This window comes from Schistocerca gregaria, chromosome 3 (assembly GCF_023897955.1).
Source record: "Schistocerca gregaria isolate iqSchGreg1 chromosome 3, iqSchGreg1.2, whole genome shotgun sequence".
In the NCBI taxonomy this organism is placed as follows: domain Eukaryota; kingdom Metazoa; phylum Arthropoda; class Insecta; order Orthoptera; family Acrididae; genus Schistocerca; species Schistocerca gregaria.
The window spans coordinates 857,107,101-857,133,355 of NC_064922.1; the positions used below are offsets into that span (position 1 = coordinate 857,107,101).

The window sequence follows — 26,255 nt, forward strand, 5'->3', positions numbered from 1 at the left end:
TATGTAAAGGCCAATTGATAAAAAAATACATTTTTGATTGTTCACTGTCCAAAAGAAAAACATAGACATATTTCCTCCTTCATTTAATTTACTGTAAATTCAGTTAGATAGTAAGCTTTTTTTTCCTCAGGTAAACTGGATGTCAGAGATGCAACACATATAAGAATTCTCCAGACCGTATATTACAGATTTACTGGTGCAAATTTGGGCTGCCCATGCTATGGGGTGCACTGGGAGCATATAGGTTTTCAGGTAAGATACAGGAATCTTTCAGTGACTTAGTTATTTAGTCCACAACTAACTATATAATCTTTAAAAAACGCCTTTTGATTAGCCGAAAGTGATCATAAAGAAGTTTTCAACTGATTGTCTGTGTCTTCTACTGGTAAATCTATGCAGATAGATCTCTGTAATGCCACAAGTAATGTGGAAGTGTAATTGGTCCCTATAATTGTAAAGCATGGTAGAAATAAAAGTGCAGAACAAATCTGGAATAAACAATCATTGCTTTGTAAGAAAGAGAGGTACCACAGACTTTACAATGTAACCAGAATCAGTCCTCCTAACATGACTGAAGAACAGATGATCACAGCAGTTTGGGAAATGTAACTTCCCACCTCTTGTCTACTATGTAAAATTAATGCAGTATGACTCAGTAGTACAAGTCTGCCCGCATCTCGTGGTCGTGCGGTAGCATTCTCGCTTCCCACGCCCGGGTTTCCGGGTTCGATTCCAGGCGGGGTCAGGGATTTTCTCTGCCTCGTGATGGCTGGGTGTTGTGTGATGTCCTTAGGTTAGTTAGGTTTAAGCAGTTCTAAGTTCTAGAGGACTGATGACCATCGATGTTAAGTCCCATAGTGCTCAGAGCCATTACAAGTCACCATAGTGCTTCATTCTGCATGTTGTGCAGTTCATCGTGCTGTCTCAAAAAAGTGAGAACTGCAATAATAATGAGTATGAAATATAATCATCACTGAATTTCATATGTCTTCATTTCTCTCAGCTGGGGTATTAAGTTCAGCAAATACTAATAATGTAACTAGGTCTTTCTTTCCAAAATAAACCAGTAATTCTCTTGTCACATACTCTTTTTTTTAGATTACATATTTGTATCCATTCATAACTGAAGGCTCTGTCCAGACTGACTTACGAGTAACTTATGACTAACTGAAGGCTAACAGTGAACCAGTGTAGCCTGTGCCTAAATTGATTACGTTGCTAATTGAAACATATACATTCTACTGAAGTTATTTTCTAATATATATGTGCATATAACATAATACAATTTCTACAAGGTAACAAGTGCTTTTATATATGAACAATAATTAAGAAATAATGAAAAGTAAATATTTTCAGTCATATTTTGACTAATGTTACATTGTTAACGGACCCTTCTGCTTGACAACTTCATAAAATATTAGTCAAATGTGAAAAATCACAGTTTGAAGTCAAAAATAATAAAAATATTTTACAATTCATTCATAAATGTTTGAACATACAGTCTTACATAGTTTCATAAAAGTACAGTTTCATAGCAGAGCTATCTGTTCCTTAAGAATGTGTAGTTTTAATGGTGCAAATAATTTGATAATGCTCTTGTCGTCCACAAAATCTTTTAGTAGATTAATGTTCTTTTAACATCTATTTTACAACACTTGTTAGCAAAGGTTATTGTAAATTCATACATGAAATGTTTAATTATTGTGTCCTTTGGAAGTTATTTATATGATTATAACACATATTCTGAAATTAAGGTAATCAGAACAATGAATTGACAAACAAAAATCTTGCCCATTACAATTTTAATTGTTGCATGTAATTTCATACTTAGTGTCTGGTGTAAGAACTATATGCCATAAGGGTCCTTATAAGGCAATACAACAATGCTCCATTTGGTTATGTTTGTATAATTGACTGGTTAATTATGACAATTAAACAATAGAAACCCCAAGTTGGAATATAGACAATATAAGGAAAAAGATAGATTGCTACTTACCGTAAAGATTACATGGTGAGTTTACAGACAGGTACACTTAGCTTTTGGCCAAAGCTCATTCACACACACACACACACACACACACACACACACACACACACACACACACACACACACACATATTCATTAACACAAGCAAGCACACACCATGTATACATGACCACAATCTCCAGCAGCTCTGACTGGAATGCATTCTGGTTCAAACTGCTGGAGATGGCAGATACTTGCTTGTTACTTACTTATTTATTTACACGTGAAGTTCTGTAGGACCAAATCGAGGTGCAAATCTCCAAGGTCATGGAATGTGTCAGTATGTGAAATTACAACATAAAAGTAATAACAGATAAAAATAAAATGTTTATGAACCTGAAAAAGTAAAGCCATAAGTTTAAGTAAATGCAGTCAACAATACAACAAGAACCAGCGTAATTTTCCAAGGAACTCCTCGACAGAATAGGAGGTGTGACCCATGAGGAAACTCGTCAGTTTCGATTTGAAGGCGCATGGATTACTGCTAAGATGTTTGAATTCTTGTGGTAACTTATTGAATATAGATGCAGCAGTATACTGCACACTTTTCTGCACGAGAATTAAGGAAGTCTGATCCAAATGCAGGTTTGATTTCTGCCAAGTATAAACTGAGTGAAAGCTGTTTATTCTTGGGAATAAGCTAATATTGGTAACAAGAAATGACAGTAAGGAATACATATATTGAGAGGCAAATGCCAAAATACCCAGACTCGTGAACAAGGGTCGACAAGAGGTTTGTGAACAAATGCCACTTATTGCCCAAACTGCCCACTTCTGAGCCAAAAATATCCTGTTAGAATGGGAAGATTTATCCCAAAATATAATACCATATGACATGAGCAAATGAAAATAAACAAAGTAGACTAATTTTCGTGTTGAACGATCACTTAGTTCAGATACCGTTCGAATAGTAAAAATGGCAGCATTAAGTCTTTGAACAAGATCCTGAACTGGTCTTTCCACGACAGTGTAGCATCTAACTGAACACCTAGAAATTCGAACTGTCCAGTTTCACTTTTCGTATGCCCATTCTGTGAAATTAAAATGTCACGTTTTGTTGAATTGTGTGTTAGAAGCTGTAAGAACTGAGTCTTACTGTGATTTAGTGTTAGATTATTTTATACAAGCCATGTACTTAGATCTTGAATTGAACTATTTGAAACTGAGCTAATGTTGCACCCAACATCTTTTACTAGCAAGCTAGTGTCATCAGCAAACAGAAATATTTTAGAGTTTCCTGCAATACTAGAGGGCATATCATTTATATAAGTAAGGAACAGGAATAGCCCTAACACTGATCCCTGCCCCCCCCCCCCCCCCCCCACTTGACTGTACCCCACTCAGACCCCACATCACAGCCATTCTCAACACTGTGAATAATGACCTTTAGCTGTCCGTTGCTAAAGCAAGAGGTTAACCATTTGTGATCTCCCCGTATTCTGCAATGGTCCAACTTCTGGAGCAATATTTTGTGATGAACACAAACAAACACCTTTGTTAACTCAAAAAATATGCCTAGTGTTCAGAAACTTTTGTTCAGCACATCCAGTATATCGCAGAGAAAAGGGAATATAACATTTTCAGTTGTTAATTGACTCCTAAAGCCGAACTGTACATTGATAGCAAATCGTGTGATATAAAATGATCAATTATCTTCACATACACAGCCATTTCAATAACTTTAGCAAACACTGATGGCATAGAAATAGGTCTACAATTGTCTGCATTATTCCTTTCTCCCTTTTTATAAAGTGGCTTTACTACTGAGTACTTTAATCATTCAGGAAACTGACGATTCCTAAAGGAAAAATTACAAATATGACTAAATACGGGGCTAACATTTGCAGAATAGTACTTTATTATTCTGCTAGGCACTCCATTATATCCATGAGAGTCCTTAATCTTAAGTGATTTAATTATTGACTCTATTTCCCGCTTCTCTGTATCACAGAGGAGTATTTCAGATATCAATCTCGCAAAGGCATTTGTCAAGAGAGTTAAATGATTCCGTGTAGAAACTAGATTTTTATTTAATTCACCAGCAAAGCTCAGAAAGTGATTGTTAAATACTGTACATATATCTGACTTATCAGTAACAGAAATATTTTTACAACGAACTGACTTTATATCGTCAACCTTGTGCTGCTGAACAGACATTTCCTTCACAACTGACCATGTTCTTGTTGTGGTCTTCAGTACAGAGACTGGTTTGATGCAGCTTTCCATGCTACTCTATCCTGTGCAAGCTTCTTCATCTCCCAGTACCTACTGCAAACTACATCCTTCTGAATCTGTTTAGCGTTTTCATTTCTTGGTCTCCCTCTACGATTCTTACCCTCCACACTACCCTCCAATACTAAATTGGTGATCCCTTGATGCCTCAGAATATGCCGTACCAACCGATCTCTTCTTCTGGTCAAGTTGTGCCACAAATTTCTCTTCTCTCCAGTTCTATTCAATATCTCCTCATTAATGAAGTGATACAAATACTTTCAGAAATGACTTACTGACACTTAATTCTATACTCATTGTTAACAAATTTTTGTTCTTCAGAAACGCTTTCCTTGCCATTGCCAGTCTACATTTTATATCCTCTCTACTTCGACCATCATCAGTTATTTTGCTCCGCAAATAGCAAAACTCATTTACTACTTTAAGCCTCTCATTTCCTAACCTAATACCCTCAGCTCACCCGATTTAATTCGACTAAATTCCATTATCCTCGTTTTGCTTTTGTTGTGTTCATCTTATATCCTCCATTCAAGACACTGTCCATTCCGTTCCATTGCTTCTTGTGTTCCAATATTTCTAAGGAATCCAAACTGATCTTCCCCTAGGTCGGCTTCTACCAGTTTTTCCATTCATCTGTAAAGAATTCACATTAGTATTTTGCGTTCGTGACTTATTAAACTAATAGTTCGGTAATTTTCACATCTGTCAACACCTGCTTTCTTTGGGATTGGAATTATTATATTCTTCTTGAAGTCTGAGGGTATTTTGCCTGTTTCATACATCTTGCTCAAGAGATGGTAGAGTTTTGTTAAGCCTTGCTCTCCCAAGGCTGTCAGTAGTTCTAGTGGGATGTTGTCTGCTCCCGGGGTCTTGTTTTGACTTAGGTCTTTCAGTGCTTTGTCAAACTCTCCCATTTCTATAATATTGTCCTCAGGAACATTGCCCTTGTATAGACACTCTTTATACTTCTTCCAGCTTCCAGCTTTCTGCATTCCCTTCTTTGCTTAGTACTGGCTTTCCATGTGAGCTCTTGACATTCATTCAAGTGGTTCTCTTTCTCCAAAGGTCTCTTTTAATTTTTCTGTAGGTAGTATCTATCTTACTCCTAGTGATATGAGCCTCTACATCCTCACATTTGTCCTCTAGCCATCCATGCTTAACCATTTTGCACTTTCTGTTGATCTCATTTTTGAGACGTTTGTATTCCTTTTTGCATGCTTCATTTACTGCATTTTTATATTTTCTCCTTTCATTAATTAAATTCAATATCTCTTTTGTTACCCAAGGATTTCTATTAGCTCTCGTCTTTTTACCTACTTGATCCTCTGCTACCTTCACTGTTTCATCTCTCAAAGCTACCCATTCTTCTTCTACTGTATTTCTTTCCCATACTCCTGTCAATTGTTCCCTTATGCTCTCCCTGAAATTCTGTACAACCTCTGGTACTTTCAGTTTATCCAGGCTCCACCTCCTTAAATTCCCACCTTTTTGTATTTCTTCAGTTTTAATCTACAGTTCATAACCAATAGATTGTGGTCAGAGTCCACATCTGCCTCTGGGAATGTCTTACAATTTAAAACCTGGTTCCTGAATCCATGTCTTACCAGTATATAATCTATTGGAGACCTTCCACTATCTCCAGGCTTCTTCCATGTATACAACCTTCTTTTATGATTCTTGAACCAAGTGTTAGCTATGATTAAGTTATGCTTTGTGCAAAATTCTACCAGGCGGTTTCCTCTTTCATTCCTTAGTCCCCTTCCATATTCACCTACTATGTTTCCTTCTCTTCCTTTTCCTTCTGTCAAGTTCCAGTCACCCATGACAATTAAATTTTCGTCTCCCTTCACTACCTGAATAATTTCTTTTATCTCATCATACATTTCATCAATCTCTTCTTCATCTGCGGAGCTAGTTGGCATATAAACTTGTACTACTGTGGTAGGCGTGAGCTTCGTATCTATCTTTGGTAGGCGTGGGCTTCGTATCTATCTTGGCCACAATAATGCGTTCACTATGCTGTTTGTAGTAGCATACCCGCATTCCTATTTTCCTATTCATGATTAAACCTACTCTTGCACTACCCCTATTTGATTTTGTATTTATAACCCTGTATTCACCTGACGAGAAGTCTTGTTCCTGCTGCCGCTCAACTTCACTAATTCCCACTATATCTAACTTTAACCTATCCATTTCCCTTTTTAAATTTTCTAACCTACCTACCCAATTAAGAGATCTGACATTCCACGCTCCGATCTGCAGAACGCCAGTTTTCTTTCCCTTGATAACAACGTCCTCCTGAGTAGTCCCCCACCTGGAGATCAGAATGGTGGACTATTTTAACTCCGGAATATTTTACCCAAGAGGACGCCATCCTCATTTAACCACACAGTAAAGGTGGGTGCCCTCGGGGAAAATTACAGCTGTAGTTTCCCCTTGTTTTCAGCCGTTTGCAGTACCAGCACAGCAAGGCCGTTTTGGTTAGTGTTACAAGGCCAGATCAGTCAATCAGCCAGACTGTTGCCCCTGCAACTACTGAAAAGGCTGCTGCCCCTCTTCAGGAACCACACATTTGTCTGGCCTCTCAAGAGATATCCCTCTGTTGTGGTTGCACCTACGGTATGGCTATCTGTATCGCTGAGGCATGCAAGCCTCCCCACCAATGGCAAGGTCCATGGTTCAAAAGGGGGGGGGGGGGGGGCGTCACCTGACCATATGGTTTTAATTAATAGCTAAATCACAGGATAAAATTAAAAGCAACTGACCATATGGTTTTAATTTTATCCTGTGAATTAGCTGTTATACAGGGTGTTACAAAAAGGTACGGCCAACCTTTCAGGAAACATTCCTCACATACAAATAAAGAAAATATGTTATGTGGACATGTGTCCGGAAACGCTTAATTTCCATGTTAGAGCTAATTTTAGTTTCTTCAGTATGTACTGTACTTCTTCAATTCACCGCCAGTTGGCCCAATTGAAGGAAGGTAATGTTGACTTTTGGTGCTTGTGTTGACATGCAACTCATTGCTCTACAGTACTAGCATCAAGCACATCAGTACGTAGCATCAACAGTTATTGTTATTCACGAATGTGGTTTTGCAGTCAGTGCAATGTTTACAAATGCGGACTTGGCAGATGCCCATTTGATGTATGGATTAGCACAGGGCAGTAGCCATGCGATGGAGGGTGGATGCATGTATCCTCGCTAATGGAGGACATTTTGAACATTTGGCCATACCTTTTTGTAACACCCTATATAGTGCCTTGTTGACAACTGTGGTCCATTGGCTTTGTGGGATCTGCACCACACTTTAACTGTTCTGTCATCAGCTCTCACCAAATGAAATTTGGACTCATCTGGCCTGTGCATGGTTTTCCAGTCGCTCAGGGTTCAGCAGATATGGTCACAAACCCAGGAGGGCTACTGCAGACAATGTGCTGTTAGCAGAGGCCCACTCTTTGGTCATCTGCTTTCATAGCCCCTTAATGCCAGATTTTGCAACACTGTCCTAACGGGTATGTTTGTCATAATGATCCGCATTGATTTCTCCGGTTTTTTCACGCATTGTTGCTTGTTTGTTAGAACTGACAACTCTACGAAAATACCACTGCTCTCGGTCATTAAGTGAATTTTCCATGGTGAGAGCTAAGGCCTGAAGATTTTGTATCCTTGGTGCACTCTTGTCTGTGCATATCTCAGGATATTGAATTCCATATTCATTTCCGAAATGGAATGTTCCATTCGTGTAGCTCCAACTACCATTCCACATTGAAAGTCTGTCAATTCCCGTTTTGTGGCAATAATCACCTCGGAAATCTATCCACATGTATCACGTGCGCACAAATGATGGCTCCGTCAGTGCACTGCCCTTTTATATCTTGTGTTTTGTTCATGTGCCTGTCTGCCGGCGCTTTCCCGCTTGGTAAGTCTTGGAATCTTTGTTTTTAATATATTTTTCCCATGTGGAAGATATATATATATATATCACATGGTTTTTGTCGCATCAGTATATTTTGTTCAGGGGCTTCAAAACCCTCTCCCCTCTCATTGCACACATTTCTCTTTCACAGTTGCTTGTTGTTTATTCTTGGTTTGTTTTGTTGTTGGAGGTCACTTTTTGCTGCTATGACAAATTACGTTACAGTCCATCTTCTTTGGCCACTGATGCAATCACCTTGGCGACTATATGTTATGCATTTGTAATAGAGACTGCATCTTTGACATCATACTGTGGTGAATGTAACAAACTCCCTAATATCAAGACTGAGATTATAATCATTAAATATCAAATGATGGTAACTATGTTGTGATGTGATGTGTATAGTGTACCACATTTGATTAATTTTTGATTACTGGAACCCCCTTGGAAAGAAATTAGTTTAGGGCAGGGAGATTTGTAGAATTTGTAAATAAAAGAGAATAACAAAGAAACAACAGAAATAATTTAATATGGGAATAATAAATGTCGTAAACTGAAGCTGACCTGTATAGAAATCGACACATATCATTCTACTGAAAAGTTCCAGAACTCCGCCACCCCAAAAACAAGTAGATTTGTTCCATCTGTATAGTTCAACTACAGAGAATGATACACAATTGCTTATATGAACACATGCTTATATGAACCAAAGCAATCAATCATTTTTGGGAAATAACCTGTATCACAATTGTTTATGTACATCAAGTATAGATTGCCACACACACTTACCAAATCCAACAAATTATGAATAAGAAATGATTTCTGACTACTTCATTAGTAATGTGTGCAGTACATACAACTAATATAGGTCTATTATCATCAAAAGAAATATACACACAGCAGTGCTGTTATACACTCCTGGAAATGGAAAAAAGAACACATTGACACCGGTGTGTCAGACCCACCATACTTGCTCCGGACACTGCGAGAGGGCTGTACAAGCAATGATAACACGCACGGCACAGCGGACACACCAGGAACCGCGGTGTTGGCTGTCGAATGGCGCTAGCTGCGCAGCATTTGTGCACCGCCGCCGTCAGTGTCAGCCAGTTTGCCGTGGCATACGGAGCTCCATGCAGTCTTTAACACTGGTAGCATGCCGCGACAGCGTGGACGTGAACCGTATGTGCAGTTGACGGACTTTGAGCGAGGGCGTATAGTGGGCATGCGGGAGGCCGGTTGGACGTACCGCCGAATTGCTCAACACGTGGGGCGTGAGGTCTCCACAGTACATCGATGTTGTCGCCAGTGGTCGGCGGAAGGTGCACGTGCCCGTCGACCTGGGACCGGACCGCAGCGACGCACGGATGCACGCCAAGACCGTAGGATCCCACGCAGTGCCGTAGGGGACCGCACCGCCACTTCCCAGCAAATTAGGGACACTGTTGCTGCTGGGGTATCGGCGAGGACCATTCGCAACCGTCTCCATAAAGCTGGGCTACGATCCCGCACACCGTTAGGCCGTCTTCCGCTCACGCCCCAACATCGTGCAGCCCGCCTCCAGTGGTGTCGCGACAGGCGTGAATGGAGGGACGAATGGGGACGTGTCGTCTTCAGCAATGAGAGTCGCTTCTGCCTTGGTGCCAATGATGGTCGTATGCGTGTTTGGCGCCGTGCAGGTGAGCGCCACAATCAGGACTGCATACGACCGAGGCACACAGGGCCAACACCCGGCATCATGGTGTCGGGAGCGATCTCCTACACTGGCCATACACCTCTGGTGATCGTCGAGGGGACACTGAATAGTGCACGGTACATCCAAACCGTCATCGAACCCATCGTTCTACCATTCCTAGACCGGCAAGGGAACTTGCTGTTCCAACAGGACAATGCACGTCCGCATGTATCTTTTGCCACCCAACGTGCTCTAGAAGGTGTAAGTCAACTACCCTGGCCAGCAAGATCTCCGGGTCTGTCCCCCATTGAGCACGTTTGGGACTGGATGAAGCGTCGTCTCACGCGGTCTGCACGTCCAGCACGAACGCTGGTCCAACTGAGGCGCCAGGTGGAAATGGCATGGCAAGCCGTTCCACAGGACTACATCCAGCATCTCTACGATCGTCTCCATGGGAGAATAGCAGCCTGCATTGCTGCGAAAGGTGGATATACAGTGTACTAGTGCCGACATTGTGCATGCTCTGTTGCCTGTGTCTATGTGCCTGTGGTTCTGTCAGTGTGATCATGTGATGTATCTGACCCCAGGAATGTGTCAATAAAGTTTCCCATTCCTGGGACAATGAATTCATGGTGTTCTTATTTCAATTTCCAGGAGTGTAAATATGCACAATCAAGAGCCTCCAGTGATGTCACAGTCATCATATTGAGTGTGGCAGAGGTAAAAACTGATGGCTTGCATTGTAAACTGGAATATACCTCATTTTTATACACGGAATATACCTCATTTTTATACACTTTCATGGCGAATAGTTTTTTTTCCATTAACTTGTTTTGCCACATTCTGAACAAACTAGTCTTCTCACTGTGCTCATTAGTCACGTGTATATAAACAACAGACTTTACTCATTGCATCAGTCAAACATCTGTACTAATATTATAATTGCGGAACTGGTCTGCCTCTTACATTTTCACAACTAAATTGCTGAACCAATTTTGGTGAGATTTATGTGGAGAAAGCTTGAACACTGAGAGAGGCCATAGCCTATTTTAGAAAAGTTCAGTAAAAGGTGCTTATTTGATTTGAAGAATATTATGTGAATTATGGAAAATATTTACTCTGAAAAATCTGTTTATTCTTTGACTTTTGAACTTAACTCATTTGTGAAAATGCTTTTACTGATTTGTATGTTCTACACAGTTCAATGGATACAGTGCTTGTACAATCCTCAGTGTGTTTAATCCATACATACATACTAATATTATTAAATGTGAAAGTATGTCTGTCTCTCATGTTTTCATTACTAAACAGCTGAACTGATTTTGATGATATAACACAATTGTGCCAGATCTTTTTCCAGTCTTGGAAACACTTCTCGAAATCACTTTTCGTCATGGTGTTCAGTTCCTTAAGCAATTTTGTTTATATCTCATCAGTGGTGGCAAAACAACATCCTTTCATGGTTCTCTTCAGGCTAGGGAATTGAAAGAAGTCGCAAGTGGCTATGCGTGGCAAATATGGCAGGTGAGGTAACACAATGGTTTTTGCCTGAAAATCACAAACAAGCATTAAGATGTAAGCGGGAGCATTGTCGTAATGCAATTTCCATGAGTAGTTTTGCAACAGTTCTGGTCATTTTCTTTGGGTAGGTGCATGCATGCAAATGGTGCATAATTTCTAGGTAGTTGCACTGTCCCATTGTAATCAAAAGAAGGAGTGAGAGAAAAACTTTAAATTGTGATCAAACTTAATGAATTTTTTTCAGTCTTATCTCTTCAGGCAGTTTCCATTGGTTCAGTTGAGCCTCGGTGTGGATACCATACCTATATACCCATGTTTTGTCACCTATTATTATCTTCTTTAGAAGTTATGGATCACTGTTGTTTTCATTCAGCAGTCCCTGAGTGGTGTCTAAGCAAATGTCATTTGTGGTTGAAATTCAGCAATTTTGGAACAAACTTTGCTGCTACATGTTTCGTGCCCAAAACCTCCAAAAAAAAAACAAAAAAAAAATTGCATGAGCCAAAGGATGTGCTGACATCATCACCAGCCTCACTGGTGATGAAATGGTGAGTTTACAGAACCGTTTTGTTTATTTCTTCCAAATTGTCACCAGTAATTGATATGCTAGGGCATCCAGGGTGGCTGTCGTCTTCGGTGTCTTCTCAGCCCTCTTTGAAACATTTATAACATTCGTAAACTCTTGTCTTACTCATAGTAAATCTGCTGAAAAGCCACAGTCAACATTTTTAATGCATTGCTGCACTTTATTCCATATTTCAAGCAAAATTTAATTCAAATTCATTGAGCCATCTTTTTCAAAAGCAAAAGTTTGCCAAACACTCGGAAACATGTATAATCTTTCTGACTACCAACAATAAAATAAATATTAGAAATGGCTGAAAATGTAAACGTACGCCAGGAACACCAACAAGATATATTTTTTTTAATCGAATATATAAAGCTCACAAAATTAAAAAAATATCCATTCGTTTTTAATCACATATCGTACATCAACTAAGCTTCAGGAGAGAATTACTGTGGGGGTAGGACATCCTTAGCATCACTTTTATAGGGTTAGGGGAAGGGTGGTGTTGCACAGAAAGTAGCATGTAAAAGAGTTGAAAACGACCAATGTTAGCATCAGATTTATATATTTGGTGTAGCAAGGCTGACAAGTGACATCTCCGATGACATTTCACCACTAGAGGTACAAGTACAGAAAGTGACAAATATTGGGTGTAGTCAAATTATGTTTTGAAATAATATTACAATAATTTTTGAAAAGCTTTTACTTTATTAAATACTTGCACATTGTAATTATACCATTACAGCATGTAAACAAAATAAATTTCTGTTTCATGCCATTTTCATACCTGATGCAAGATCAGGATAAATAAGTAACCAAGCAACTGAAACATCCTGCCTTGTTAAATCTGACATTGTAGTGACAGTGTCTATTGCATTCATTATTCTGTGAGGTCTATGTCAGGAATTTAGTAGTAAAGGAGACAACTCAGCACATAGCAGAAGTGTTGAGTTGTCAGTATGCACACATCAGATAGAATGAAAAGTTGCTAATTCTTGGAAGAAATTCTTCGATGAGCTAGAGTACACACACACACACACACACACACACACACACACACACACACACACACACACACACCTGTCCATGTCCCTACATAGTGCCAGTTACACACACAGTGTTGGCATGCAGTGTGGTAGGTGGTCTTGGGTTGGATGTAGGTTATGTCAGGTGGGGCAGGTAGAGGAATAAAGAGGTGGGAAGCAGGAAGGGGGGTTTGGGGAGGGAATAGCTAGGTGTGCTGGTCAGGAAATCAGGAGGGAAGGATGGCATGTGCGTGAGCTAGGCATGTGATAATGCAGGTACCAGAACTGGTGAGGTACGATGCATGATGATGATGATGTTAGGACATGGATGGGGACAGTGTGATAGGAGAGAGAAGGGGAAATAGTTGGGTAGAGGATGTGGTGACAATAATTTAGCATAGCTTGAGACGTTGTTTGGCTTGCAGGTGTTTGTGCGGTAGACGATGCCTGAAGCATGGATGTGAGTGTTGCAAGTAAGAGGGACACAGCACTACCCATCCTTAATCCCTTTCCCTGCTTCCTGCCTCTTTCTCCCTCTACCCACCCCACCAACACAACACCCCCTCACCCTAATCCACCTGTCGAACTTTAATATCAGCTTTGTGTGGCTAGCTATCACAGAGTAGGGATACTGCTGTGTGCATGCGTGCGTGCGCACACCGAAGGATTTCTTCTGAAAGCCAGCAAAGTTTTCATTCTCTTTTGATTGATAGTATTAATTACTCAATGCTTCTGCTGTTTGGTGAGTGACCACCTTTACTCCTATATTATTTGCATTATGCCAGAACTTTCCTATTGTATATAAGATCCGTGTCAGGGAACTACAAGAAAGACTTTCAATTAAGTGAAAACCAAGTGAATCTCCCTGTGCATGGTTTTGCTACAAACATTTCTTTGCCACTTACCAGATGATGTCATCTCCTTCACTCTGTGTGGCCTGTTCCTCATAAAAAAATGAAGAAATAGTTGGATTTTGCTATGGATTCTGGTAACACTAGTGCGACTAACATAGATTGATTATAGAAACTTTTATTTATTCGGCACTGCTCCCTGTGCAAGTATCCTTAAAAGTCCAAACACCGATGGTAACATTTTGTGTATGATTTATAATTCATTAAATAATTAACCAAAATACAAGGAGACCTGGCATTGCCATGTAATTTGTTACTAATTATATTTTTGCAAATGTATTGCATTGAATAACCTAGACCTGTAATGGTTTAGTTGTAAGGATCGAGTCTGACCAATAACTGTTCAGTTCTCTTAGTGTTCTAAGTACTTCAAACTTTTCAGTTTGTACACTTTTATGAATGTTTTGTGAGGATCATTTTCTGTTACTAATAGCAGTTATTTTTGTTGTCAGTGATAAGTTAACGTTCATATATTATTGTGGTGTGGCAAACAGTGTTTCCTTGAGCTCCATATATTTAACAGTTTTGGGACATGATTTAATAACATTGTTTAGGGATGCTTAAGGTGACCCCTTATGATTTTTGATTAAATATACTGAATGCAATATAGTGAATAAAAGATATTCGTATAATGCAAATGTCCCACAGTGCTGTATAACCTCATCATCATTAATTTGAAAGCACTCTAGTTCTACATTTACATCTACATAAATACTCTGCACTCCACCATATGGTGCATGGCAGAGGGTATCCTGTTCCACTATTAGTTATTTCCTTTCCTGTAACACTTGCAAATAGAGCAAGGGAAAAAACAACTTTTGTATGCCTCTGTACGAGGCCTAATTTCATGTATCTTATCTTCATGGTCCCTATGCACAATATATGTTGAAGGCAGTAGAATCGGTCTGCAGTCAGTCAGATGTCACTTCTCTAAATTTTATTGGTAATGTTCCTCAAAAAGAATGTCATCTTCCCTCCAGGGATTCCCATGTGAGTTCCTGAAGCATGTCCACAACACTTGCATGTTGTTCGAGCCTACCAGTAACAACTCTAACAGCCCACCTCTGAATTGTTTCAGCGCCTTCCTTTAATCCAAAACACTGGAGCAGTAATCAAGAATAGGTTGCATTAGTGTCCTATATGTGGTCACCTTTACAGAGGAAGAACACTTTCCTAGAATTCTACCAATAGACTGAAGTCAACCATTTTCCTTCCCTTCTACAATCCTCATATGCTCGTTCCATTTCATATCACTTTGCACCATTACACCCAGATATTTAAACGATGTGACTTGTGTCAAGCAGGACACTGCTTATGCAGTATCCAAACATTACAGGTGTGTTTTTCCTACTCATCTGCATTAATTTCCATTTGTCTACATGTAGAACTAGCTGCCATTCATCACACCATCTAGAAATTTGGCATGTTACTTGTAGAAGCGTCTTTTAGGATCCACATCACTAAAGTTTCTGTGAAAGTAAATTAAATATTAATTTTAATTGAAATATCTTCAGTATTAATTATAACTGCTTTAAACTTACACCTTTGACTTTCCGCCACAGAGCTTAATGCGGCCTTACAAACTTCTCTGTTGTATTTCTACCGGGTTTGTCTCTCTGTAAGTGTACAAAGATAACAATGTGAAACTACTGCAAACATAAATAATAAAACTAGTTCTCTCCAATAATTGATATATTGCAGACAAAGTCATGTTTACCACTACGTTACCACTTAAGGTGACGTACTGGATAAATCATTGCAGAAAGAATGATAGAGGTTATGTATTGTGAATCTCGATGTCATTCAAGTTTTTGGTCTGTGCCAATGTAGTTTTTTTGGTTTTTGCTCTTTTCAAGAGTAATTCATTATGTAAAGCCTTCTGGGTTTCTGTAGGGTGTTGTTCTCATTGTAAATATAAAGTAACCTGTCATGCAATAAAATATTTACATGCAGTATGAGCTTATATGGATGGCGTTAGTATCTCTTACACAAGGTATAAAAGGGCAGTGCAGTGGGAGAGCTGTCATTTGTACCCAGGTGATTCATGTGAAAAGGTTTCCGATGTGATAATGGCTGCACATCGTGAATTAACAGACTTTGAATGGGGATGGTAGTTGGAGCTACACACGTGAGACATTCTGTTTTGGAAATGTTGTCAGTGAACAACACTGCATAAATAACCACAGAAATCAATGTGGGACATATGACGAACATATTCATTAGGATAGCTTAGGGAAATTTGCCATTAATGGGGTATGGCAATAGACGACAGATTCAAGTGTCTTTACTAACAGCACATCACCTGCAGCGCCCCTCCTGGGCTCGTGACCATGTCGGTTGAACACTAGATAATTGGAAAACTGTGGCCTGGTCAAATGAGTCCTGATTTCAGTTGGTAAGAGCTGATGGCTGGGTTCTAGTGTGGTTCAGACCACAAAGCCGTGGACTCAAGTTATCAACAAGGCACTGTGCGAGCTGGTGTTGGTTCCATAATTGTGTGGGCTGTGTTTACATGGAATGGATTGGGTCCTTTGGTCCACCTGAACTGATATGGATATGTTTGGCTACTGGTAGACCATTTTCAGCTATTCGTGGACTTCATGCTTCCAAACACTGATGGGATTTTTGTGGATGACAGTGTGCCATGTCACCAGGCCATAATTGTTGACAATTGGTTTGAAGAAAGTTCTGGACAATTCAGACATGATTTGGGCTCCCAGGTTGCTCAACATGAATCCCATTGAATATTTATGGGACATAATCGAGAGGTCACTTTGTGCACAAAATCCTGCAGCAATTACATTTTTGCAATTATGGACAACAGCAGAGGCAGCATGGCCCAGTATTCCGAAAGGGGACTTCCAATGACTTGTAAGTCTCTGCCACATTGAACTGTTACACTACACCAGGCAAAAGGAGGTCCAACATGATATTAGGAGGTATCCCATGACTTTTGTCACCTTAGAGTATGTAAATGTAGATAAACAGTCAAGAGTGTGAGATGTAATACTCTCATGAGTGGTTGACACCTATATTGTGGTGGGGAAGACACAAGAAATATGTCTGCTTGTGTCTGTGTATGTGCGGATGGATATGTGTGTGTGTGTGTTCGCGAGTGTACACCTGTCCTTTTTTCCCCCTAAGGGAAGTCTTTCCGCTCCCGGGATTGGAATGACTCCTTACCCTCTCCCTTAAAACCCACATCCTTTCGTCTCTCCCTCTCCTTCCCTCTTTCCTGAAGAAGCAACCATTGGTTGCGAAAGCTAGAAATTCTGTGTGTGTGTTTGTGTGTTTTATTCATTGTGCCTATCTACCGGTGCTTTCCCGCTTGGTAAGTCTTGGAATCTTTGTTTTTAATATATTTTTCCCATGTGGAAGTTTCTTTTTATTTTATTTACATTCTTACACAGTTTCGCTTTAATGGGATGTTGCAGTGTCTTGTTGAAGGTAGAGCTAGCATATAAGGTGCTGTAAGTGAATAAACTGATACACATGACAGAACAGTTCATTCTTATGTTGTTTACTGGTTAGAGAGGGTTGCAAACAAATCAGTGTTTCAGTTTCATACTATGTAAGTATCTGCCACTTGTCTGAACTTTGCAGTGTTGGTAAGTGGGATGGGGTACTTAAATTGATTTTTGATGTGATCATTTTCTACCATGGGCATGTGCTAATGTGTAACATGATTGATATCAACCTGCAAAATCTTCCACCGTCCTTTCATTGTTTACTTGTTTTCCTATTACTGTGCTAATCTCTGTGTTCTGTGGGCTCATGGTGTGAGCAGAGGTGCGGTGTGAGATGATAGCTTCTGTATGCCATAGTGAGTGTGGATAACCAACATTGGATATCAAGTAGTTTGTTGCACTGTAGACCAACTACCTTCTGTTACAATCAGCAGTAGTTGACAGTGACCCCTGTTGTTGACGTACTGTTATCCACAGCAGTTTACTGTATTAAGGTATTCAAGAAACACACCCTTGTCATTGAACCACATGAAAAGGCCAGTGTATGCACAACCTCAGAGATGGTATGTCCCATGTATCGGGCATCTGCTACATGGATAAGATCAGATACACTGATATCTTGTGTCTTTCCCATGTTGTGCTCATTTATCTTTGTGACAGCCTGTTCAAAAGCTGAGGATATTCCAGTCATGTGACATGCCAAACTATCCCATTTGCCATGGCGACAGGAGTGCTTCCTCTCCAACACGGCTGCTGTCTATAATTGAGTTTGTCATTGTGATATTGAGTGTTTCAGGTAACTAAAATGATTGTACGGTCAGAATGTAAGTGATCTTGTAGTTGCTATTATCAGTGATTGTTCTATTTTTTGTGTTGTTTTATACAGATCTGTTGTTTTAATATAAAGATTATAACTCATGCTGATCATGCAGGGCAGTGATCCGGGCTCAGATCTACGAGGTGTCGGGATGCTGGGGATGCTACAATTGCTCTATCTCAGTAGCAATCCCAAATTGTCATCACTGGCACGCCACATTTATAGAGTGTCGACAGATACAACTCATAGCTTTCCTCTTGCTGTACTGAGTTTCAACCTGACACGGGTAGCCTTGCAAGCTTTACGGCATGGACAGCTTAACAGGTTTGGAAGAATATCTAATGCAATTATTTGAAAATATACGTTGCCGCTGTTGCTCATGCATAAAGTATATACTTACCACTCTGTCCGTTAGATAAAGCTGTTACCTGAGAAAATTTTTTTATTGTTATGGCAGTGGTACCTTCCAAAATCTGAATGTCTTTGTACGATTAGTGCAGAAGTGGTGTTCATGGGACTGAGCATGCTTTCTTATAGTGCAAGTAACACAGTAATTTCGCACCGTAACATTGCTTCTGCACCCTAAAATTGCTTCTAGATCAGTGGTTGCATTTACATTAGTTCCAAATGTGCATATTATCTTTTAAAACTTATTTTATGTTTAATATTGCCTTATTATTTTGCATGATGCTTCTAGCATAAATGTAAAAAAAGAAAAGTGAATTTGAGCTACTGAGTTTAAACAATAAGCCCTCTCTGGAGACCAATAAAAGTCACCAGTGATCTCTCCATGAAAGAAGTATGGCTTCGTCTTTTCCTGATTTAGAGATATTAAAACGTCCTCTGTGACTATATCTGGCTTCTCTTTCAGTTTTGAATGTTTCTGCCTCATTGAAGTTAATGGAAGCTTTAGGATTGGTCTGTGTATTTTGCAGTATGCCAACAAAGTTGTTATTTTGCATTGCTTATGAAGAGCTTTTAGTACCAATTTGATTCAAAAGATTTCTCAGAATCTGTGAAACTCGGACAGACACAGTGGTAATTCATACTCATTGTTCTAGCCTGCAGTTCCATTCAGGACTTGGCATATGATCCATTATAACCACTTCTAAATTAGCCAGCTTGTTTATTTGCTTAGTTCCATATTACGCAGTCAGATATTTTTCACCAATCTCTTATAGAAGATGTGATAAAAGTACCCCAGTACACTGTCATATATTTTATACAATGCCTTTGACAAGGTTATTTTATTGTGTAATATGGCATAAGTTGTTAGAGATATATGTATGTACAAGACGTCTTGTGCATAGAGAGAGAGAGAAAAGCAGTATTTTGCAGCAGGGTATCACCTGTTTCTTTTCTGTAAACCCCACCACTATTGCTCCCTCTCCTGGTATCGTGCCAGCTGGTGATGATGGGGTGTGCCCCATGTGGAGGTGGAATTAAACACCCGCATTTTCTGTGATCTGGCCTTTTTGAATTTAGGACACCAAAACCACGGTCTAACATAACAGTCACAATACTCCATTGTATTGGTACCCACAGTGATATCAGCACCTGAAGTGACCAGCAAGAGAGACTTCTGAATACGATATTTTATTAATGTGAATATTAACATTTATTCTAATTTGTAACATAGTTTTCACAGTAGGGAGTGTGTGTAGTGCCATAAAAATTGACAATAACTAAAAAATCACACCCTATTTGTCATTCTTTAGTTTCCTAAAGACCTTGTGGGGTATGAAACTGTACGTTACGGAACAGTTCATTTACAAATCTCTTGTTATGTGAAGATATTTAGTAAATAATGTTGTTTACCTTTAATAATAGAAAACACTAGTAAACACCAGAAGACTTGTCATTTTACAGAAATATGTTGTGCAGTGGAGTTTTGTTCGCTATGCTTTCAGCTAAATCGGTGAATGTGGAACACAGGAAAACTACGTTATTTAATATACCAAATAAGCTGCCACACCTGTAGCTTAAGGGAAAACCATACAGACATGATAACAAATCATCAACAGCAATAAGACTATTTCTCTACACAGAAGAAACCAGTTCCAGAATTTTTGCTGTATCAGAGCCACAAACGGCAAGAATCTTAAAAAGATTTGCTTTTTACACCAAATTAATTAAATTTACAAAAATATTCATGTATTAAGAAGTTGAGTAAAGAATGGGTGAATCATTAATCTCCCTAAAAAATTTTAAGTGTTAAGGAAAGTGCCTATGATAGCAACAGCAGATAACAACAGAAATATATGTTTCTCATGCATGAAATATGTGTATATATTATCTTGCTTTCAGTGGAATAAGCTATAGATACTCATGTATTTGAAAGTATTTCTTCATGAATAAGTTGCAGCTTATGCCTCTGAAGCAATGTGATAAGACTGTTTTTACGTGTATTTCACGATGATTCATTCCTCTTGGTAACTTACTAATGAATGGAATGCAAACATATAATAACTATTTCATTAATTAAGAAGAAAATAATTAAACACAGTGCTTGTGGCACATATGACTCTCTGCTTTCTCACTGATTGGAGCACTAGTGTCGCTCCAGCAGTCAAACTATAACATGGATTTCTAGCAAGCAACTGATTTCATTACCTACAATCAGATGTTCAAGTGAAATTAAATCGTCTCCCTGTTTTTTAGAACTGTAATTCTATGTTAAACAATGGAAAAACCAGGATGGAATGTAACATTATTATGAGAAGGAAAGTTGCTACTCACCATATAGCATAGAGTTAGGCACAACAAAAATACTGTCACAGTTATATCTTTCAGCCATTATGGCCTTTGTCGACAATAGAAACAATAAGGCCTTATTGTCTGAAAGCTATAATTGTGAGTCTTTTTGTTGTGGCTATCTGCGACTCAGAGTCTCCACTATATGGTGAGTAGCAACTTTCCTTCTGATAATATTGTAATTCTATGTTGGTAGCAGACAGAGCATGAGCTTAGACTGGAAGGAAATAGTCTGTATCCGTCACAGTATTTGCCTTAAGAAATTTAGGGAAGCTATGGAAAACCTAAATCTGGGCGGCCGCACAAAGATTTGAAATGCTGTTACACTTTGTCAGTCTTTTGTCTTACCGCTGCTCTACCATGCTTTGTCTGCTCAGTTGCCTCTGATATTATTTTGTAGTATGCTATGTTGTTTCCTGTTACATTTCCTCCTCTTGAATAATGTTTGTGATCTGTCAGATTTTCTTGGTGCTATTGATTAATGGTGTGCTTCCAGATGCTCGGCCAAGTTGTTGTTTCTCTTTTATGCACAATATTTTGATGACTGACCCAGCTCCTTTCTTTAGATGCTGCAAGTTTTGCTGTTACGTGTACTCATTGTCTGGAATCCAACCAGACAACCAATGATTCAGCTGCTGCTGTAATATGTTTTTGATGTTGTGGTCTTCAGTCCTGAGACTGGTTTAATGCAGCTCTCCATGCTACTCTATCCTGTGCAAGCTTCTTCATCTCCCAGTACCTACTGCAACCTACATCCTTCTGAATCTACGTAGTGTATTTATCTCTTTGTCTCCTACGATTTTTACCCTACACGCAGCCCTCCAATACTAAATTGGTGATCCCTTGATGCCTCAGAATGTGTCCTACCAACTGACCCCTTCTTCTAGTCAGGTTGTGCCACAAATTCCTCATCTCCTCAGTTCTACTCAATACCTCCTCATTAGTTATGTGACTACCCATCTAATCTTCAGAATTCTTCTGTAGCACCACATTTCGAAAGCTTCTATTCTCTTCTTGTCCAAACTAATTATCGTCCATGTTTCACTTCCATATATGGCTACACTCCATACAAATTCTTTCAGAAACGACTTCCTGACATTTATATCTATACTCATTGTTATCAAATTTTTCTTCTTCAGAAACGCTTTCCTTGCCATTGCCAGTCTACATTTTATATCCTCTCTACTTCGACCATCATCAGTTATTTTGCTCCCCAAATAGCAAAACTCCTTTACTACTTTAAGTGTGTCATTTCCTAATCTAATTCCCTCAGCATCACCTGATTTAATTCGACTACATTCCATTATCCTCATTTTGCTTTTGTTGGTGTTCATCTTATACCCCCCTTTCAAGACACTATTCATTCCATTCAACTGATCTTCTAAGTCCTTTCCTGTCTCTGACAGAATTAAAAAGTCATCGAACAACCACAACGTTTTTACTTCTCCTCCATGGATTTTAATACCTACTCCAAACTTTTCTATTGTTTCCTTTACAGCTTGCTCGATATACAGATTGAATAACATCGGGGAGAGACTACAACCCTGTCTCACTCCCTTCCCAACCACTGCTTCTCTTTCTTGTCCCTCGACTCTTATAACTGCCATCTGGTTTCTGTACAAATTGTAAATAGCCTTTCACTTCCTGTATTTTACCCTTGCTACCTTTAGAATTTGAAAGAGAGTATTCCAGTCAACATTGTCAAAATCTTTCTCTAAGTCTACAAATGCTAGAAATGTAGGTTTGCCTTTCTTTAATCTTTCTTCTAAGATAAGTTGTAGGGTTAGTATTGCTTCTTGTGTTCCAATATTTCTAAGGAATCCAAACTGATCTTCCCCTAGGTCGGCTTCTATCAGTTTTTCCATTTGTCTGTAAAGAATTTGCGTTAGTATTTTGCAGCTGTGACTTATTAAACTGATAGTTCAGTAATTTTTACATATGTCAACATCTGCTTTATCTACTTTCTTTGGGATTGGAATTATTATATTCTTCTTGAAGTCTGAGGGTATTTCGCCCATCTCATACAACTTGCTCACCAGACAGTAGAGTTTTACAGGACTGGCTCTCCCATGGCTGTCAGTAGTTCTAATGGAATGTTGTCTATTCCCGGGGCCTTGTTTAGACTCAGGTCTTTCAGTGCTCTGTCAAAATCTTCACACAGTATCATATCTCCCATTTCATCTTCATCTACATCTTCTTCCATTTCCATAATATTGTCCTCAAGTACATCGCCCTTGTATAGGCCCTCTACATACTCCTTCCACCTTCCTGCTTTCCCTTCTTTGCTTAGAACTGGGTTTCCACCTGAGATCTTGATATTCATGCAAGTGGTTCTCTTTTTTTCTCCAAAGGTCTCTTTAATTTTCCTGTAGGCAGTGTCTATCTTACCCCTCGTGATATAAGCCTCTACATCCTTACATTTGTCCTCTAGCCATCCCTGCTTAGCCATTTTGCACTTCCTGTTGATCTCATTTTTGAGTTGTTTGTATTCCTGTATATACTCTTAAAACCAAACTACGTTAGACTTTAATTTTTTATTGAAATAAATTAAGAGGCTTTTCAAATAAACGCTTCTTTTGTATTCCTCTTCCAAATGACACATGTGCTTTTTGAACTTTGTACGATAATAGTAAAGGTAATCTAAGGAAAAATCTGAAAAGGGAATTAAGGTTCAGGAAGAAGAAATAAAAAAATGTTATGGTTTAATGAAACAATGGAAACTTGAGGATGGAATGTAACAACGGCAGAGAAGGGAAGTTGATACTCACCATATAGCGGACATGCTGAGTCGTGATAGGCACAACAAAAAGATTCACACAGTTATAACTTTCGGCCATTAAGGCATTTAGCAGCAGTACACACACACACACATGCGCGCGCTCACACACACACACACACACACACACACACACACACACACACACACACACACACACACACATGCGAACACAACTTGCACACACGTCTGCGGTCTCAGAAAGCTGAAACCACACTGCGAGCAGCAGCACCAGCGCATGTTGGGAGTGGCGACTGTGAGGGTAATGAGGAGGATGGGGCAGGGAGGGGGAGGGATAGTATGGTGGGAGTGGTGGACAGTGAAGTGTTGCAGTTTGGACGAAGGGCATGAGAGAAGGTGTGGAGGGGGGAGGGGGTGGAGGTGCGGAGGGTAAAACAACGGTGGTGGAGCCTTCCAAATACACCTTTTCATGGAGAACATCATCCACTGTCCATTCACTAGATCAGCCTTAATCAAGTTTAGTACAGGTGTATGAACCTCAAACTGGACGTTGTCAAGTGGATAAGATAGAGTGATGATTGTAGAAGACCTAAATGCACAGATTGAGACAGATAGAACAGGATATGAGAATGTAATGGGACCCCATGGATATTGTAGAAGAAATATAGAAGGTGAGCATCTCCTTGACTTCATGAGGAATGGCTTGATGGTGAAAAACAGTTGGTTTGTGAAGAGACAGAGCCGTAAGATAACATTATACTGTTGGCATGGATTAAAAAAGACTATAATTGACCACAGATGAAGAGAGGAGTGGAATGGTAACTGATGTCAGAGTAATACCTAGCGAGAGCCTTGACAGTGATCAGTCTGTTAGTAGCGGATGTGAGAAACTTCCATGTGCTCATAGTACAGAACAAGAAAACGCCAAAAATCAAATTATGGGAACTCCAAAAAACAGGTAAGAGAGCTGAATATCAGAACCAGATAAAATCCCTGTTACCAAGAGATGAAAGGAAAAAGGCATAATTGACCAGACTAAGGTACATATTGGTAAAGGAAGCCACCGAAGTTTTGTGGAAAGAAGAGATAAGACGAATATCAGAAACCTCAAACAAATGTACCGGATCAAGAAAATGGAAGTTAAAAGAACAGTTGCAGAAGAAAAGACTAAGGCATTGAAGATATTCTCTCAGAAATTGTTAGAGGGCAATAGAGGTAATAAGAAACCATTGTACAGGGTTGTCAGAGGTAAAAGGAAACAAATGAATACCATAAAAGCACTTGAAGATGAAAATGGAAATATGATTAGGATAGCAAGTGACATGAGAGAAGTCTTGAAAAACCATGTTGACCACCTACTAAATAGATCAGTTGAGGCAAATACAGAACTAGAAATCCACACTTACAATGAGAAAACTTCCATCACCTGGACAGAAACAGAGGTAGCCTTAAAATCTATGTCTAAAGGAAAATCTTCAGATGCAGATGAAGTGAACGCAGACATGATAAAGGCAGAAGGTATCTAAGGCATACAGTGGCTGCACTGAATACTCAATGCCATATGGAGAGATAACAAAATACAGATCAGATTCGTTGAATGGAAATCTCAGTTCCAGAAATATAACCTCCAAGACCAAGACAGTGGTGATGGCAATCAGCAGAGATAGACAACCAACAAGTGTAAAACTAAGAGACAACCAACTAGAGGGTGTGGATAAGAGTGCAAAAAGGATTTGAATTCTACCAACAATTAAGATCACTTTTATGGGATGACTTGATTCCAAAACTGGCCAAACTGATGATGTTTAATAGCTATTTCATATCAATATTGACCTGTGGTATTGATACATGTACCCTTACATAAAAAGAATCATCAAGACTGCAAGCATAAGAAATGAAATTTCTTAGATCCACCATCCAAAAGACCAAGATGGACAAGTTAAGGACTTTGAGGGTGAGGTAGGAAGCCGGAATAAAGACATCCCTGTTATATCGAATTGGTGCATCTAGACTTCGATGGTACAGGCTTGTGATCAGAATGGAGCCAACTAGAACAGCCAAAATAAATTTGGAAAGACAGGTGGATGGAAAAAGACCTCAAGGAAGACCACGTTCATAAATCATATGTGAAAACTTAAGTGACAATGAAAGTTTGATTCAGACTTGTAGGTGTGCTCAGATACCTTAATAGTTAAGGTGACTACTTACAAAATACGGATAATCCTAGTCCTGTTTTACCGTAATGAATGCAAAATGAAAAAATAGCCATGCTCTAGAAAAAAATACACAATATGCACATTGAAGTGGAGCTGAATGACGCTATTGGCCAGCGCGTCATGTGGTACACTGCCTGTTAGTACTTTGATTTTCCCACTCGCTCACTTTATTCACTGTATTCCACTTGGTACATGTGCAGGAGAAGATGTGAAGTTGCTTTGAACCTTAAATTTGGAAAAATATTAATTGCATTTTGGAAGTCCGGCATTTAAAATTGAAGATTCTCATAAAAATAGCAGGCAGTCAGTAGATCAGAGACAAGAGTGCAAATTCAAAAGCAATAGAGGAGTCCAGGCAGATACCATACACAGAAGAGAATGAGG

General features: G+C 39.3%; 1 protein-coding gene across 1 annotated transcript in view; it reads left to right on the top strand.

The window, feature by feature from the left end:
* LOC126355080 (ELMO domain-containing protein 3-like) overlaps positions 1-26,255 on the top strand; it is a 100,687-nt gene that overhangs the window by 54,609 nt on the left and 19,823 nt on the right. Inside the window, exons 4-5 of the mRNA XM_050005264.1 lie at positions 131-252; positions 18,280-18,488. Coding sequence (XP_049861221.1) covers positions 131-252; positions 18,280-18,488 — 331 coding nt within the window. The remainder of the gene's footprint in view (positions 1-130; positions 253-18,279; positions 18,489-26,255) is intronic.